At 45.8% G+C, this 19,478-nt stretch overlaps 1 protein-coding gene across 4 annotated transcripts in view; it reads right to left on the bottom strand.

Annotated features, from left to right (window-relative positions):
* abcc10 (ATP-binding cassette, sub-family C (CFTR/MRP), member 10) overlaps nt 1-19,478 on the bottom strand; it is a 712,922-nt gene that overhangs the window by 636,022 nt on the left and 57,422 nt on the right. For all 4 annotated transcript variants that reach the window (XM_072500316.1, XM_072500319.1, XM_072500315.1 and 1 more), the window contains exons 2-3: nt 13,683-13,875; nt 8,142-9,540 (exon numbers count right to left, since the gene is read on the bottom strand). In XM_072500316.1, the coding sequence (XP_072356417.1) occupies nt 8,142-9,540; nt 13,683-13,843 (1,560 nt within the window). In that variant the 5' untranslated portion in view covers nt 13,844-13,875. The remainder of the gene's footprint in view (nt 1-8,141; nt 9,541-13,682; nt 13,876-19,478) is intronic.

The following is a 19,478-nucleotide window of genomic DNA, read 5'->3' as shown; positions in this document are numbered from 1 at the left end:
AGTGGGCTTGTCGTGGATATTAGTAGATCGTCTATTGCTGGAAATGGAGACAGAAGGATCAAGGAAGGGAAGGGAAGTGTCTGAGATGGACCAGGTGAAAGTGATGGAGGGGTGGAAACTGGAAGCGAAGTTGATGAATTTTTCCAGGTCCGGGTGAGAGCATGAAGCGGCACCAAAATAGTCATCAATGTATCGGTAAAGGAGTTGTGGGAGGGGACCCGTATGGGCCTGGAAAAAGGAATGTTCCACATACCCCATAAAAAGACAAGCATAGCTAGGACCCATGCAGGTATCCATTGCTTCGCCTTTGATTTGGAGAAAATGGGATGAGTTAAAGGAGAAGTTGTTGAGAGATAGAACGAGTTCAGCCAGGCGGAAGAGAGTGGTGGTGGATGGGAACTGTCTGGGCCTCTTTTCGAGCAAGAAGTGAAGCGCTCTCAGGCCATCCCAGTGTGGGATGGAGGTGTAGAGGGATTGCACATCCATGGTGAATAGAATGTGGTTAGGGCCTGCGAACAGGAAGCTGTCAATGTGATGCAGGGCATCAGAGGAATCCTGGATGTAGGTGGGGAAGGAATGGACCAGAGGAGTGAGGATGGAGTCAAGATAAGAGGGAATAAGTTGGGTGGGGCAGGAGCATGATGACACAATGGGCCTGCCGGGTTCCCAGTTCCTAATGGACATTTTGTCAGGTTTATAGTGGAGTTCCCTTGGTGCTGGGACCCCAGCTATTCACAATATATATTAATGGTTTAGATCAGGGAACAAAATGTAATATTTCCAAATTTACAGATGACACAAAGCTGGGTGGGAGGGTGAGCTGTGAGGAGGATGCAGAGATTCTCCAGTATGATTTGAATAAGTTGAGTTATTGGGCAAATGGATGGCAGGTACAGTATAACTTGGACAAATGTGAGGTTGTCCACTTTGGTAGCAAAAACAAGAAGGCAGTCTATTTTCAGAATGGCTATAAGTTAGGAGATGTGAGTGTACAGCACGACCTGGGTGATCTCGTACGCCAGTCGCTGAAGGTAAGCATTTTTTTTTAAATTTAGAGTACTCAATTCATTTTTTCCAATTAAGGGCAATTTAGCATGGCCAATCCACCTACCTTGCAGAACTTTAGGTTTTGGGGGCGAAACCCACGCAAACACGGGGAGAATGTTCAAACTCCACACGGACAGTGACCCAGAGCCGGGATCGAACCTGGGACCTCGCAACGTGATACTGCAGTGCTACCGCTGCGCCACTGTGCTGCCCTCACAACCGCTGAAGGTAAGCATGCAGGTGATAAAGAAGGCAAATGGTATGGTATGGATTCGAGTACAGGAGCAGAGATGTCTCACTGCAATTATACAGGGTATTGGTGAGGCCACATCTGGAATAGTGTGCGCAGTTCTGGTCTCCTTGTCTGAGGAAAGATGGTCTTGCTATAGACCGAGTACAGAGAAGGTTTACCAGATTGATTCCAGGGATGGCAAGACTCCGAATGAGGAGAGGTCAAATTGGTTAGGATTGTATTTGCTGGAGTTATTTGTTATTTACTGCACAGTGGCCATTCAGCCCATCGTGTTTGGACCGGCTCCCAAAAGAGCTACCTAGCTAGTCCTATTCCCCAGCCCTATCTCTGTAGCTCTCTAAATTAATCATTTTCAAATATATTTCCAGCTCTTTTGAAACCTCCGATGGAATCTGCCTCCACCACACTCCCAGGCAGCACATTCCAAATCCCAACAACTCTGAGTAAAGTTTCTCCTCATCTCACCCCTAACTTACTTGCTGACCATCTTGAAATTGCGACCAGTGGAAATAGAATATCCTTCTTCACCGTCAAAATTGGTATGGATTTTGAACACCTCAATAAGGTCACCTCCTAATCTCCTCTGCCCCAAGGAGAACAAGCCCAATTAGTCCAATCTTTCCTTGCATCTAAAATTCCTCATTCCTGGTATCATTTTGGTAAATTTCTGCACTCTCGCCAGGGCTTTAACACCCTTCCTTAAATAAGGTGTCTAGAACTGAACACAATACTCCAAATTGGTCTGACCAATGATTTGTACAGGTGAAACATGTGTATGTACTCTATGCCTCTATTTATAAACTCAAGCATCCTATAAGCCTTCTTAACAACTCTTCAGAAGAATGAAATAAAAATGAAATGAAAATCGCTTATTGTCACAAGTAGGCTTCAATGAAGTTACTGTGAAAAGCCCCTAGTCGCCACATTCCGGCGCCTGTCGAGGAGGCTGGTACGGGAACCAGCCCCGTAACCCCGTAAGGGGGGCTCCCTTAGAAACCTATAAAATTCTAACAGGACTAGACAGGGTATTTGCAGGAAGGATGTTCCCGATGGTGGGTATGTCCAGAACCAGGGGTCACAGTCTGAGGATACGGAATAGACCATTTAGGGCAGAGATAAAGAGAAATTTCTTTACCCAGAGAGTGGCGAGTCTGTGGAATTCATTACCAGATGAGGTAGTTGAGGCCAAAACATTGCATGTTTTCAAGAACCAGTTAGATATAGCACTTAGGGTGGAGAGAGAGGCAGGATTAGGCTTGTGAGTTTGATGATCAACCATGATTATAATGAAGGGCGGAGGAAGCTCCAAAGGCCGATTGGCCTCCTCCTGCTCCTATTTCTATCTCTCTGTCTCTCTATGTCAGTGTTAAGACTCTGTCTGGATATATAATTAATGACCTGGGCCTTGGTGTACAGGGAACAATTAAAATATTTGTGGACAATTCAAAACTTGTAATTATTGTGAGCTGCAAGGAGAATAGTGTACAACTTCAAAAGGACATAGACAGGTTGGTAGAATGGGTGAACAAGTAGCAGATGAAATTTAATGCTGAGAAGTGTGAAATGATTCACTTTGGTAGCAAGAATGCAGAGACAATATAAAATAAAGGCTACAATACTACAGGGGATGCAGGAGCAGAGAAACCTGGGTATATATGTGTACATATTATTAAAGGTAGCAGGCAAGTTAATAAAGTTTCATTTACTGGGAAATAAAGTATGTTAAACTTGGTTCAGGCTCAGCTGGAAAACTGCATGCAGATCTCCATGCTGCACTTCTGGAAAGATGTGAAGGCATTAAAGAGTACAGAAAATATTATTTTTCTCTTCACTCTTTTTTGGGTATGGGTTTCTTTTTTTTTAACGTATTTTGTTACAAATATGTATCAAAGCAGGTTACAGCAAATAAACACCCCGGGAAACATTCTTCTCAATAATCAATGATACAGTCTGTAACGTTTTTCCTCCTTTTTCACCCCCCCCCCCCCCCCCACCGACGAATAGCTCCTCAAACACAGTCACAAACATTCCCCACCTTTTCTCAAACTCCCCTGCTGAGCCCCTTAACTCATACTTTATCTTCTCTAACCGTAGGAAGTCATACAGGTCACCCAACCATGTTGCTACCCCCGGTCATGCCGCCGTGAAGAGAGGCGAAAGCCACGACATTGGCCTTCCTCCTCTCCATGAGCTCCGGCTTCTCTGAAATCCCAAATATCGCCACCAACGGGTCGGGGTCCACCTCCTCCTCCACTATCCTGGCTCAGACCGCGAACACTCCCGCCCAGAATCTTCCCAAAACATGTGCGCATGATTCGCTGGCCTCCACCCACACCTCTCACACTCATCTGCTACCCCTTGAAAGAACTCACTCATTCTCACCCGAGTTATATGCATCCTGTGCACCACCTTAAACTGTATCAGGCTCATCCTTGCACAAGAGGAGGTCCCGTTTACCCTTTGCAGTGCCTCACTCCATACTCCCCAATTTATCTCCCCTCCCAACTCCCCATTTCTCCTTGATCTTCACCACCCACTCATCTCCCTGCTCCCCCAGCCACTTATATATATACCCAATTTTTCCCTCCCTTCCACATCCAGAAGCAGCAGTCATTTGGGTATGGGTTTCACAGGCAAGGTCAACATTTATTGCCCGTCCCTAATTACACTGAAGCTGCACATAGGCTGCTTTCCCCTTTGAGGGGGAGAGCTGACTGGTGGTGATTTAACCTGAGGATCACCACACCTCAGGCGAGGGGTAAGGTTGAGTAGGCAGGGCCTTCATGAATAACGTCAGCTGGTACAGGAATTGAACCCCCGCTGTTGGCCGTGCCCTGCATCACAAACCAGCGGTCTAGCCAAGTGAGCTCGAGTGACTTGTTCATTAATTTCAGAGGACATTTTACCACGAACCCGGTGGTGGCGGCAACATTGAATATCTGGGGACAGTGGAGGCGACAGGGAGGGGTGCGGGGAGCCCTGGTGGGGTCCCCAATCAGGAACAACCATAGGTTCGCCCCAGGAAGAATGGATGGAGGATTTCAGAGCTGGTTCCAGTTGGGAATTAGGAGGGTGGGAGATTTATTTATAGATGGGACTTTTGCGAGCTTGGGAGCATTGGAGGAAAAGTATAAGTTGCCCCGGGGAAATTTCTTGAGATATATGCAGGTGAGGGCATTTACTAGACAACAGGTGAGGGAATTTCCATTGCTCCCGACACAGGGGATACAGGACAGGGTGCTTTCAGGGGTGTGGGTCGGAGAGGGCAAGGTGTCAGAGATTTACCGAGAGATGAGGGAAGAGGGGGAGGAGTCGGTGGGCGAACTAAAAGGAAAGTGGGAAGAAGAACTAGGGGAGGAGATAGAGGAGGGTATGTGGGCTGATGCCCTAAGCAGGGTAAATTCCTCTTCCTCATGCGCCAGGCTTAGCCTGATTCAATTTAAGGTGCTACATAGAGCACACATAACGGGAGCAAGATTGAGCAGGTTCTTTGGAGTGGAGGACAAATGTGGGAGGTGTGGCGGGAGCCCGGCAAACCACGCACATATGTTTTGGGCATGCCCGGCACTGGAAGGGTATTGGAAGGGAGTGACGGGAGTGATTTCGCGGGTGGTGAAGGCCCGGGTCAAACCAGGCTGGGGGTTAGCTCTATTTGGAGTTGCGGAAGAGCCGGGAGTGCAGGAGGCGAAAGAGGCCGACGTTGTGGCCTTTGCGTCCCTAGTAGCCCGGCGCAGGATCCTACTCATGTGGAAGGAGGCGAAACCCCCCGGACTGGAGGCCTGGGTAAATGATATGGCGGGGTTCATTAAACTGGAGCAGATAAAGTTTGCCCTGAGAGGATCGGCTCAAGGGTTCACCAGGCAGTGGCAGCCATTTCTCGACTACCTAGGGGAACGTTAGAGGGAAGACAGATGACCAGCAGCAGCAACCCAGGGGGAGGGGGGGGGGGGGGGGGTTTAGTTTAAGTTTAGGTCAAAGATAAAGGGGTTTTGTTACTTGTGTATTGTTTAAAATTTCTGTATTGTTATTGTTGCGTTTGCTTTGTAAGAGGGGAAAAATTGTTGTTTGGGAAAAAATTTTCAATAAAACATTTATAAAAAAAAAATAAAAAAAAATAAAAAAAAAAAAAAAATTTCAGAGGACATTTTAGAGGACATTTTAAGAGTCAACCACATGGCTGTGGGCATGGGAAATGTAGACCAGACCAGGTAAGGACGACAGATTTCCTTCCCGTCAGGACATTAGTGAACCAGATGATAATTGCTACTATTACTGAGACCAGCTTTCAATTCCAAATGTTATTAACCACATGGTGGGATTTGAACCCATTCCCCCAGAGCATTAGCCTCAGTCTCAGGATTACTGGTCCAGTGACATTATCGCCACACCACCATCTCCCCTGACTGACAGGAATAATTACATGGGTGAGGAACTTCAGTTATTTAGATGGATGAGAGAAGTTGGGACTGTTTTCCTTGAAAAAGAGAAGGTTGAGAGGAGATTTGATGCAGGTATTCAAAATCATGACAGGACTGGACAGAGCAGCTAGGGAAAAACTGTTCCCACTGGTGGAAGGATTGAAGATAAGAGGGGACAGATTTAAAGTAATTGGCAAAAGAATGGCAATGGGGGAGTGGGGGCATTCTCAAGCAGCAAGTGGTTAGGAGGCGGAATGCACGCCTGAGAGGAAGTTCAATGGAGGCATACAAGATTACCTGAAAAGGAGGAATGTACATGGTTACAGGAAGAAGGCAAGGGACTGAATTGTTCCTTCTGAGAGCCAGCACAAACACAATGAGTCGACTGGACTCTTTCTGTTCTGTAACAATGTTGTCATTCTCACTCATTGCTTGATTCTGAAGAGCGTCTCATGTTTGTGACACCAGCAGAAGCATCTTAAGAGGGCAGGGCAGAGAAATAAATCATGAAGCAGTTGCTTTTTTTACATTAATTTATGGGGTGAGGGAGTGAATGTTTGTGGAAGGGGTGCCAATCAAGCGGGCTGCTTTGTCCTGGATGATGTTAAGCTTCTTGAGTGTTGGAGCTGCACTCATCCAGACAACATCGAACATATGATAATCTATGAAACATAGAATTTACGGTGCAGAAGGAGGCCATTCGGCCCATCGAGTCTGCACCGGCTCTTGGAAAGAGCACCCTATCAGAGGTCCACACCGCCACCCTAGCCCCATAACCCAGTAACTCCACCCAACACTAAGGGCAATTTTGGACACTAGGGGCAATTTATCATGGCCAATCCACCTAACCTGCACATCTTTGGACTGTGGGAGGAAACCGGAGCACCCGGAGGAAACCCACGCACACACGGGGAGGATGTGCAGACTCCGCACAGACAGTGACCCAAGCCGGAATCAAACCTGGGACCCTGGAGCTGTGAAGCAATTGTGCTATCCACAATGCTACCCTGCTGCCCATTAATCCATTACACTCCTGATTTGTGCCTTGTAGATGGTGGCTTTGGGGAGTCAGGAGGTGAGTTACGCTCCACAGAATCCCTAGTTTCTGACCTGCTCTTACAGCCACAGTGTTAATCGGTCGAGTCCAGTTCAGTTTCTGGTCAACGGTCAGAATATTGATAGTGGTGAATTCAGCGATGGTAATGCCATTAAATGTGATGGGTAGATCCTCTCTTGTAAGAGATGATCACAGTAATTGACTGGCACTCGTGAGGCGCGAATGTTACTTGCCACTTGTCAGCCCAAGCCTGGATATTGTCCAGATATTGCTGCATTTGGGTATGGACTAATGATACAGTTATTTTGACACTTTAAGAAGAAATGATAAGGGTGATGGAGTATGTGGAACATCCAGATTTTCAAAAGGCCTCTGGTAAGGGAGCACAGAGTAGACTTGTGGTTAAGGTCAGAAAATTTAGAGGCAGAGACAAGTCCTGGGATAGCAAGCTAGTTACCAAACAGAAAACAGAGCTAAATTTAGGTGTAGCTATTTAGACTGGTGGAAAGAGATTTGAACCATTGATGTTTCTCATTTCTGTGAATGATCTAGATTTAGGAATCAGAACTACAATTCCAAAACTTATGGAAGATACCAATTTTGGGGGGAGGGGGAGGCATAGTTAACACGGAGGAAGAATGCAAAAAAATCACAAATTGTTTATAAACTTGAATGGATAACATGTTATTGACAAGTTAATTTTAACATCAATAAATCTGAGGTGGGTGAAATAAGAAGGCGATTTACTCTTTTCTAAGAAAGATTCTAACTGGGATAGAGGAGCAAAGGATCTAGGGATATAGATGTGCTATTCACTGAAAGAAGCAATGTAGGCTAAAATACGAAGTTCTGGAGCTCATTTCCAGAGGAATAAAATTGAAAAACACAGAGGTTATGTGAAACTTGAAATTGAACTTTGGTTAGGCCACACATATTACAAGATGATTAGAGAGGCATTGAAGAAATTGCAAAAAAGATTCACAAAACGATACCAGAACTGAGGCCATATGTAGCAAGTGTGAACAGTCTGAACAGTTTGGATCGTTTTTTTCTGGAAAAAGTGAAGACCGAGAGGTTTATTAGGGTAGATATAGAAAACATGCTTCCATCTGTGGAAGAGTCCAAAATTAGGGAACAGAGGATGGCCATCAATAAACCTACAGGGAATTCAGGACAAATTTATTTTGAATGTGGAATCCACTAGTGAGACAAATAGCAGAAGATGCATATAAAGAGAAGTTTAATAAACAAAGGAGGAACAAAGAGAGTGATATGCTGAGAGTTTGAAGTTGGGTTAGGATAAAGTAGTGGGGCAGAACGCCCTGTTTCTCTGCTCTAAGTCAATGTCATTATACTTAATGCTTACCCTGACTCTGGAGTCCTTGTGTCCTAGCAGTTTCTTGTTATTTTCCATGATGACGTTGGCGATGACCTTGTTTAAAGGCACTAGCAGTAACCCGACCACTAGGCCGCCGAGGAAAGTCACACCAATCTGCCGGTACAGAAGATAGAGGGTGATACTAAACTGAAAGGGTAGGCTCCACACCTCATGGAAACTGGGAAAGAAGTTCACAATCCGGTCTGTGTCAGTGCTCATAAAGTTGACAATCTCACCGACAGAGAATTTGGACAGAGTGATAACGTTTACATGCAGAGCCTTGCGGTAGATGGCAGATATTATAGCTGACCGGACCATCAAGCCGACCACCATAACGTGGTAGTTGAACTGGTTGAGAAGGATGGCACCTGCAAAAGTGCTAAGGAAGAGGCCCAGCGTGTACCAGATTCCCTTAGTCATTTGCTGAGTGCCCGACTCCATGAAAGAGACCAACAAGTTTAAAAGCAGAGGACCTGCAAAACCCAACATGCTGCCGGTAAACTTTAACAGCCCAAGGCAGTAATAACGAAAGCCGAAGGCTTTATGCAGGACGGTGAGAATATGCACTTCCTTGTCCATGTTTGTAGATGTGGCCTCTTTCTGGATCTCCTCAGATCTCTGTTGGTCACGCCACGAATTTCTGCGGATACTCTGACTGCTGTCACTGCGCTGATTTCTAGAAGATTCTGGTTTGTGCTGTTTCTTTTTCTCTCTCGATGCCTTCTCCATCACACACTTCTGCAAGCATTTCTGAAAATGTTCTTCGATTTGACGGGTGCTAAGTTTTGGTGGCAGCTGGTAAACATCACTGGGCTGGTTAATCTGCAAATTATAGCCACGCTTCATGATGGGGTTCATCCAGAAGTAGAAGAGGCGAGAGACCCAGCTTGCCCCATCTTCAGCCACAATCTCTCCTTCAGGTGTTGAAGTCCCACCCTGCAACAATGGTTCCTGCTCAGGGCTTATTTCATCTCTTCCAGGTTGGGAGGCGATGAGTACAACCAGATAAGCAAGAAGCAAAGTTAATTGTGCACAGGTCAAAATAAACCTCAGCCAGCTTGAAAAGTAATCTGAACATGTGACCTGTCCAGTCTGGCAATCAGCTATCAGGTTGATAATGAATGCTGGGGCAGGCAGAACTGCAAAGAAAGGCAGGATTGCTGGACCCAGCGAGCGTCCATACTGAGACTTGCTGAGTGCACCCACTGCCAGTCCATGCACAAGCCAGGCTATCACAGCAACAGAGTCCACTAGCACCTCCAGCCACAGAGTTTGCATGTTCGGAAAAAAGATGATTGCTACCACATCAATGAGGAAAAGAGCTACTTGAACAAAAGAGATGATGATCCTGCATTCCCAGCTCCAGGTAAAAGTCTGCCAGCGGGATCTGCAAGAAAAAGTCACATTTAGGAGAATTTCAATAATTTTACTTTTGTGCTTAAAGTAAGAGATGTTGCTGCTGAGAAAAGTTTTGGGCATCAGTGTCAGTAATGAGAACTGCAAATTCAGGTACAGCATTTAGGTGCCACAAAGCATGTTCTACACCAGTGTTTCTCAAACTATTTTTCCGGGGACCCATTTTTACCAACCGCCCAACCTTTGGGACCCAACCCAACTGACCTTCACGACCCACACCGGCCGACCTGCATGACCCACCATTTTCTCTTACCTTGTTTGTTGCTGACAAAAATGCAGGAAATGGTTTTGAAAAAATGAAAAAATGAAAATCGCTTATTGTCACAAGTAGGCTTCAAATGAAGTTACTGTGAAAAGCCCCTAGTCGCCACATTCCGGCGCCTGTTCGGGGAGGCAGGTACGGGAATTGAACCATGCTGCTGGTCTGCCTTGGTCTGCTTTCAAAGCCAGCGATTTAGCCCTGTGCTAAACCAGCCCCTTTTGCGTCCCTTTGGCCCCAATGGTCCTTTCGGCCCACCGAACTTGAAAAAAAAAGACTGCGACCATATAAAAAAAATGCGGCCGCACTGCGCATGCGTGCCGGTCATCGGAACGCATGTGCATAATTTTGCACATGCGCACCGATGATCGGGCACGCATGCGCAGTGCGGCCAAATTTTTTTAATCTGTTCCTGGCCATTTTGAAGATCGCTTGCAGCCGGCATTATTAAAAGCCGGCTGCTGCAGCTGTTGCGCGCGGATTTGCGCGATCAGGAGCGCCGCGATGGACGGCTCCGTGACCCACCCGCCCCTGAGTTTGACAATGCCTGTTCTACATTACTGCCAAAATGTAAGTAAACATAACCTCGAAAGGACAACCTGATTTTAAGAGGGAGCAGTATATTCTGTCCAAGAGCTAACCTGCATCTGTTCTTAGCGAAAGTGGTAATTGAGATCCAAATTATAGATTTATTAATTAATTTATGTGATGTCGGTGTCGCTGGTTAGGCCAGCATTTATTGCCCATCCCTAGTTGCTCTTCAGAAGGTGGTGGTGAGCTGCCTTCTTGAACCTCTGCAGTCCTTGAAGTGTAGATACACCCACAGTTCTGTTAGGGAGAGAGCTCCTGGATTTTGCCCCAGCGACAATGAAGGAACGGTGATATATTTCCAAATCAGGGTAGTGAGTGACTTGGAGGGGAACCTCAAGTTGGTGGGGTTCTCAGGTATCTGCTGCCCTTGTCCGTCTAGATGGTAGTGGTTGTGGGTTTGGAAAGTGGGTTTGGAAAGTACCGTCTAAGGAACCTTGGTGAGTTACTGTAGTGCATCTTGTAAATGGTACTCACGGTTGCCAGTTTGTCGTGGCAGAGGGAATGTTTGTGGAAGGGGTGCCAAACAAGCGGGCTGCTTTGTCCTGGATGGTGTCGAGCATCTTGAATGTTGTTGAAACTGCACTCATCCAGGCAAGTGGAGAGTATTCCATTACACTCCTGACTTGTGCCTTGTAAATGGTGGACAGGCTTTGGGGTGGGGGAGGGGGGTCAGGAGGTGAGTTAGATGGTCATTGTCTGGCACTGGCAATGGCCATTGACCACTGAAAGTGGTCTTCAACTGTCTGCTGTAACAGAGTCATACAGAAATCATCGACAGTTTTGGATTAATGAGCAATAATTGCCTCACTGCAATGTGTGTTGATGTGGTCAGCAAGTGAGGAAAGGATAGGACTCAATTGTGAAACTCTTCCCACATGTGAATACCCTGTTAGCACAGTGCTAAATTTCACACGAATAACAGCTACTTAACCGATATAATGGGCCAGTGTTTAGAGAACACCAAAGTGTATCATGGAGTTCACCTGACCCACAACTTTTAATTGATTTTGGTTAGGGGGAGCACACGGGCTCCCCAGGTGTTATGCAACAGAGACCTTAAGTATTTTTAAACCAAAACAATGTTTATTCTATGGAGCCAGTTAACATTTTATAAACACACAGTAAACATCTTATCAACTACCAACACTGATAATCCCCACAGATACAATACTCTACAGGTAATCCTTAATAACTTTCCTAACAACATCCAAAAGTCAAATAACAGCAGGTTTGAATTCTCTACAGAAAGCAGTTATCACTTTTAAATTATCAAGTGATCTGAAGACGTTCTTCAGCATGCAGAGAGAGATTAAAATACACCTTCTTGTTTGAATGCAGCTCCCAACTGAAAACGAAACCAAAAACTCAGTTACAAAACAGCTTCCAGCTCAAAATGAAAGTAAAAGCCAGAAACACAGCGCAGCTCCATCACTGCAGCTATTTCATAAACACACTTTTCTTAAAAGGACACTCACATGACACAGAGGTGCCAGAGAGGCGGAACATGGTTTAGCTCAGTGGGCTAGACAGCTGGTTTGTGAAGCAGAACAAGGCCAGCAGCGTGGGTTCAATTCCCGTGCCAGCTGAGAATTCTCCCTCTGTTTATCCGAACAGGCGCCGGAATGTGGCAACTAGTGGTTTGTCACAGTAACTTCATTGCAGAGTTAATGTAAGCCTACTTGTGACAATAAAGATTATTTATTTATTTTTATTTAACCAGTGCCCATGAAGCCCAAGGAGAAGCGTCTTAACCTGCGAGAGCAGTGGAAGGAAAGAACAGAGGAAAAGAACAAAATATAGGGGTTCAGCGTGACATCTACGTTATTTATAACCTCAAAGTTAATGCCCACAGTGTACTAGTTCTGATGTGGAGACATTGGCTATGGACTGGGGTGGGAACAGTAAGAAGTCTTACAACACCAGGTTAAAGTCCAACAGGTTTATTTGGAATCACGAGCTTTTGGAGCGTAGCTTCTTCATCAGGTGAGTTGTAACAACTCAGTTGTAACACTCATCGAATGAACATTCACTGAACAGCTGTGCTCCAAAAGCTCGTGATTCCAAATAAACCTGTTGGACTTTAACTTGGTGTTGTAAGATTTCTTTCTGTACTAGTTCTGTCCAGACAACAATTCCATACTTTCAGCACCAGACGCATGGTCCACGAATCTACCCTGAGATTCTCTGAACATGAACATGTTAGACGTTTTAGTTGCTGTGATATGAAGAGTCTAAAGTTCTGTTCCTTTTTCACAAACACACATTTATTTCATTCCAACAGCCTTTGCAAAAACTCTAATTATACATCATCTGACAGAGGCCACCTGAGAGTTATAGAACAAAGAGATCTAGGAGTACAGGTTCATAGCTCCTTGAAGGTGGAGTCGTAGGTGGACAGGGTGGTGAAGAAGGCATTCGGCATGCTTGGTTTCATTGGTCAGAACATTGAATACAGGAGTTGGGACGTCTTGTTGAAGTTGTACAAGACATTGGTACGGCCACACTTGGAATACTGTGTGCAGTTCTGGTCACCCTATGATAGAAAGGATATTATTAAACTAGAAAGAGTGCAGAAAAGATTTACTAGGATGTTGCCGGGACTTGATGGTTTGAGTTATAAGGAGAGGCTGGATAGACTGGGACTTTTTTCCCTGGAGCGTAGGAGGCTTAGGGGTGATCTTATAGAGGTCTATAAAATAATGAGGGGCATAGATAAGGTAGATAGTCAACATCTTTTCCCAAAGGTAGGGGAGTCTAAAACTAGAGGGCATAGGTTTAAGGTGAGAGGGGAGAGATTCAGAAGGGCCCAGAGGGGCAATTTCTTCACTCAGAGGGTAGAGAGTGTCTGGAATGTGCTGCCAGAGGTAGTAGTAGAGGCGGGTACAATTGTGTCTTTTAAAAAGCATTTAGAGAGTTACATGGGTAAGATGGGTATAGAGGGTTATGGGCCAAGTGCGGGCAACTGGGACTAGCTTACTGGTAAAAACTGTGCGGCATGGACTGGTTGGGCCGAAGGGCCTGTTTCCATGCTGTAAACTTCTATGATTCTATGATTCTAAGCCCCTTTACATATGTGTCAATTAATGGATACTTAACATAAATGAGACAACTACTTGCAATGGATACTTAACATAAATGAGACAACTAATTGCAATGTCTCTTAACCCATTACTTAACTGAACAAGCTAATCAAGCAAGTAAATTGATCTCCACACTTGGAATTTGTAACTTGTTATACTAGCACAGGTGTGGAACTCACATACCGAGGGGTGTTAAGGTAGCAGGCACTGGCAAAAGCCAGAGCAATGTGTGGTACCACGTTAAGGACCAGTTGAGTGAAGCAATACCCAACACTGCCATTATCCCACACTGGAAATGGGTTAGAACGATCCGTGTCACATAATTGCACCAGGAAGTCAGCCATATCAGGGCAGAAGCCACAGCATCAGGGAACAACTGGAAAAGAAGAAACAGTCAATTAGCTAAGCAAGGCAACAAGCATCAGAACAACCTTACAGAGTGGACACAACAAGCTTGACAAACGTATTATCTTTGTTCAAAAGTTAGCAATTTTTGTGAATGTTTCCTTTCAAAATATACTAATTGGTTTTGAATAAATATTTTCTTTAAAAATGTCATGTTTCATTGATTGATCAGTGATCAATCAATGTTTTCATTAGAAAGACAGAGATTGAGGGGTGACCTGATAGAGGTCTACAAGATTATGAGAGGCATGGATGGAGTGGGTGGCAGGCACTCTTTCTCAGGGTGGAGGGGTCAGTCACCAGGGGGCATAGGTTTAAGGTCCGTGAGTCAAAGTTTAGAGGAGATGTGCGAGGTAGGTTTTTTATGCAGAGGGTGGTGAGTGACTGGAACGCGTTGCCGCTGAAAGTGGTCTTCAACTGTCTGTTGTAACAGTCATACAGAAATCATCTACAGTTTTGGATTAATGATCAATAATTGCCTCACTGCAATGTGTGTTGATGTGGTCAGCAAGTGACAAAAGGATAGGACTCAATTGCGAAACTATTCCCACATGAAGTTAGAAACAGGAAAGGAGAGGTCACCCTGTTGGGAGTTTTTTATAGGCCTCCTAATAGTTCTAGGGATGTAGAGGAAAGGATGGCGAAGATGATTCTGGATATGAGCGAAAGTAACAGGGTAGTTATTATGGGAGACTTTAACTTTCCAAATATTGACTGGAAAAGATATAGTTCGAGTACAATAGATGGGTCGTTTTTTGTACAGTGTGTGCAGGAGGGTTTCCTGAAACAATATGTTGACAGGCCAACAAGAGGCGAGGCCACGTTGGATTTGGTTTTGGGTAATGAACCAGGCCAGGTGTTGGATTTGGAGGTAGGAGAGCACTTTGGGGACAGTGACCACAATTCGGTGACGTTTACGTTAATGATGGAAAGGGATAAGTATACACCGCAGGGCAAGAGTTATAGCTGGGGGAAGGGCAATTATGATGCCATTAGACGTGACTTGGGGGGGATAAGGTGGAGAAGTAGGCTGCAAGTGTTGGGCACACTGGATAAGTGGGGCTTGATCAAGGATCAGCTACTGCGTGTTCTTGATAAGTATGTACCGGTCAGACAGGGAGGAAGGCGTCGAGCGAGGGAACCGTGGTTTACCAAGGAAGTGGAATCTCTTGTTAAGAGGAAGAAGGAGGCCTATGTGAAGATGAAGTGTGAAGTTTCGGTTGGGGCGATGGATAGTTACAAGGTAGCGAGGAAGGATCTAAAGAGAGAGCTAAGACGAGCAAGGAGGGGACATGAGAAGTATTTGGCAGGAAGGATCAAGGAAAACCCAAAAGCTTTCTATAGGTATGTCAGGAATAAGCGAATGACTAGGGAAAGAGTAGGACCAGTCAAGGACAGGGATGGGAAATTGTGTGTGGAGTCTGAAGAGATAGGCGAGATACTAAATGAATATTTTTCGTCAGTATTCACTCAGGAAAAAGATAATGTTGTGGAGGAGAATGCTGAGCCCCAGGCTAATAGAATAGATGGCATTGAGGTACGTAGGGAAGAGGTGTTGGCAATTCTGGACAGGCTGAAAATAGATAAGTCCCCAGGACCTGATGGGATTTATCCTAGGATTCTCTGGGAGGCCAGGGAATAGATTGCTGGACCTTTGGCTTTGATTTTTATGTCATCATTGGCTACAGGAATAATGCCAGAGGACTGGAGGACAGCAAATATGGTCCCTTTGTTCAAAAAGGGGAGCAGAGACAACCCCGGCAAATATAGACCGGTGAGCCTCACGTCTGTCGTGGGTAAAGTCTTGGAGGGGATTATAAGAGACAAGATTTATAATCATCTAGATAGGAATAATATGATCAGGGATAGTCAGCATGGCTTTGTGAAGGGTAGGTCAGGCCTCACAAACCTTATTGAGTTCTTTGAGAAGGTGACTGAACAGGTAGACGAGGGTAGAGCAGTTGATGTGGTGTATATGGATTTCAGCAAAGCATTTGATAAGGTTCCCCACGGTAGGCTATTGCAAAAAATACGGAGGCTGGGGATTGAGGGTGATTTAGAGATGTGGATCAGAAATTGGCTAGCTGAAAGAAGACAGAGGGTGGTGGTTGATGGGAAATGTTCAGAATGGAGTACAGTCACAAGTGGAGTACCACAAGGATCTGTTCTGGGGCCGTTGCTGTTTGTCATTTTTATCAATGACCTAGAGGAAGGCGCAGAAGGGTGGGTGAGTAAATTTGCAGACGATACTAAAGTCGGTGGTGTTGTCGATAGTGTGGAAGGATGTAGCAGGTTACAGAGGGATATAGATAAGCTGCAGAGCTGCGCTGAGAGGTGGCAAATGAAGTTTAATGTAGAGAAGTGTGAGGTGATTCACTTTGGAAGGAATAACAGGAATGCGGAATATTTGGCTAATGGTAAAGTTCTTGAAAGTGTGGATGAGCAGAGGGATCTAGGTGTCCATGTACATAGATCCCTGAAAGTTGCCACCCAGGTTGATAGGGTTGTGAAGAAGGCCTATGGAGTGTTGGCCTTTATTGGGAGAGGGATTGAGTTCCGGAGTCGGGAGGTCATGTTGCAGCTGTACAGAACTCTGGTACGGCCGCATTTGGAGTATTGCGTACAGTTCTGGTCACCGCATTATAGGAAGGACGTGGAGGCTTTGGAGCGGGTGCAGAGGAGATTTACCAGGATGTTGCCTGGTATGGAGGGAAAATCTTATGAGGAAAGGCTGATGGACTTGAGGTTGTTTTCGTTGGAGAGAAGGAGGTTAAGAGGAGACTTAATAGAGGCATACAAAATGATCAGGGGGTTGGATAGGGTGGACAGTGAGAGCCTTCTCCCGCGGATGGATATGGCTGGCACGAGGGGACATAACTTTAAACTGAGGGATAATAGATATAGGACAGAGGTCAGAGGTAGGTTCTTTACGCAAAGAGTAGTGAGGCCATGGAATGCCCTACCTGCTACAGTAGTGAACTCGCCAACATTGAGGGCATTTAAAAGTTTATTAGATAAACATATGGATGATAATGGCATAGTGTAGGTTAGATGGCTTTTGTTTCGGTGCAACATCGTGGGCCGAAGGGCCTGTACTGCGCTGTATTGTTCTATGTTCTATGTGAATACCCTGTTAGCACAGTGCTAAATTTCACACGAATAACAGCTACTTAACCGGCCAGTGTTTAGAGGGTGGTGAGTGACTGGAACGCGTTGCCAGGGGAGGTTGTGGAAGCAGATACATTAACAGCGTTCAAAAGGCATCTCGACAAATACATGGATAGGATGGGTATAGAGGGATACGGCACTCGGAAGTGCTAAGGGTTTTGGCAAAGATTGGTATCATGATTGGTACAGGCTTGGAGGGCGAAGGGCCTGTTCCTGTGCTGCATTGTTCTTTGTTCTTTATCACCCTCGTACGGCCTGAACTGGAAGTCCAATATTCATTGCACTTAGTCCAGGTTCAGTTGAGCACAGCAAAAGTGCTGTTACAATTGGTACTAAGCATTGTCCGTGTGGAGTTTGCACATTCTCCCTGTGTCTGCGTGGGTTTCACCCCCCACATGCTGGGGGTGGTTTAACACACTGGGCTAAATTGCTGGCTTTGAAAGCAGACCAAGGCAGGCCAGCAGCACGGTTCGATTCCCATATCAGCCTCCCTGAACAGGCGCCGGAATGTGGCGACTCGGGGTTGTTCACAGTAACTTCATTGAAACCTACTTGTGACAATAAGCGATTTTCATTTAACAACCCAAAGATGTGCAGGTTAGGTGGATTGGCCATGCTAAATTGCCCCTTAATTGGAAAAAAATAATTGGGTACTTTATTTAAAAAAACAATTGGTACTAATATCTTTATAATAATCATTATTATTGTCACAAGCAGGCTTACATTAGCACTGCAATGTAGCATTCTGAGGGAGAATTCAGAATGTCCACTTCACTGAACAGCACGTCTTTCAGGACTTGTGGGAAGAAACCGGACGGAGCACCCGGAGGAAACCCACGCATACACGGGGAGAACGTGCAGACTCCACACACAGAGTGACCCACGCCGGCACTCTTATTTGGGACCCTGGAACTGTGAAGCAACAATCCTAGCTACTGTGCTAGGAATAGTGATCATAAACATCAGCCAGGGCTTGGTCGTCCCTGTTGGAAATGCAGCAAATCACACTCAGTGAGAGTCTAACTTACAACCAAGAATAGAACAATCAGGTGTTTAATTCCTGTGCAATGTGTGTACAGAATGTGAATCAAACTGCACTTTCTGAGTACAGGACATCTCCAATAACATACAGACAGGCTGACTGCCGAATGGGACTCAGTGCACTGTCTGAGTACAGGACATCAAAAGTAACAGACAGACTGGCTGCCAATTGGGACTCAAACTGCACTGTCTGAGTACAGGACATCTCCAGTAACATACAGACAGACTGACTGCCGAATGGGGCTCAAACTGCACTGCCTGAGTACAGGACATCTCCAGTAACATACAGACAGGCTGACTGCCGAATGGGATCCAGTGCATTGTCTGAATACAGGACATCTCCAATAACATACAGACAGGCTCACTGCCGAATGGGACTCAAACTGCACTGTCTGAGCACAGGAAATCTCCAATAACACACAGACAGACTGGCTGCCGAATGGGACTCAGTGCACCGCCTGAGTACAGGACATCTCCAATAACACACAGGCTGACTGCCAAATGGGACTCAGTGCACTGTCTGAGTACAGGACATCTCCAATAACACACAGACAGACTGGCTGCCGAATGGGACTCAGTGCACTGTCTGAGTACAGGACATCTCCAATAACACAGACAGGCTGACTGCCGAATGGGACTCAGTGCACTGTCTGAGTACAGGAAATCCCCAATAACACACAGACAGACTTGCTGCCGAATGGGACTCAGTGCACTGTCTGAGTACAGGAAATCCCCAATAACACACAGACAGACTGGCTGCCGAATGGGACTCAGTGCACTGTCTGAGTACAGGACAGCTCCAATAACACACAGGCTGACTGCCGAATGGGACTCCGTGCACTGTCTGAGCACAGGACATCTCCAATAACACACAGACAGACTGGCTGCCGAATGGGACTCAGTGCGCTGTCTGAGTACAGGACATCTCCAATAACACAGACAGGCTGACTGCCGAATGGGACTCAGTGCACTGTCTGAGTACAGGACATCTCCAATGACACAGACAGGCTGACTGCCGAATGGGACTCAGTGCACTGTCTGAGTACAGGACATCTCCAATAACACACAGACAGACTGACTGCCGAATGGGACTCAGTGCACTGTCTGAGTACAGGACATCTCCAATAACACACAGACAGGCTGACTGCCGAATGGGACTCAGTGCACTGTCTGAGCACAGGACATCTCCAATAACACACAGACAGACTGGCTGCCGAATGGGACTCAGTGCACTGTCTGAGCACAGGAAATCTCCAATAACACAGACAGGCTGACTGCCGAATGGGACTCAGTGCACTGTCTGAGTACAGGAAATCTCCAATAACACACAGACAGACTGGCTGCCGAATGGGACTCAAACTGCAC

Source organism: Scyliorhinus torazame, chromosome 4 (assembly GCF_047496885.1).
Source record: "Scyliorhinus torazame isolate Kashiwa2021f chromosome 4, sScyTor2.1, whole genome shotgun sequence".
In the NCBI taxonomy this organism is placed as follows: Eukaryota; Metazoa; Chordata; class Chondrichthyes; order Carcharhiniformes; family Scyliorhinidae; genus Scyliorhinus; species Scyliorhinus torazame.
This window is presented reverse-complemented; position numbering and strand designations above follow the sequence as displayed.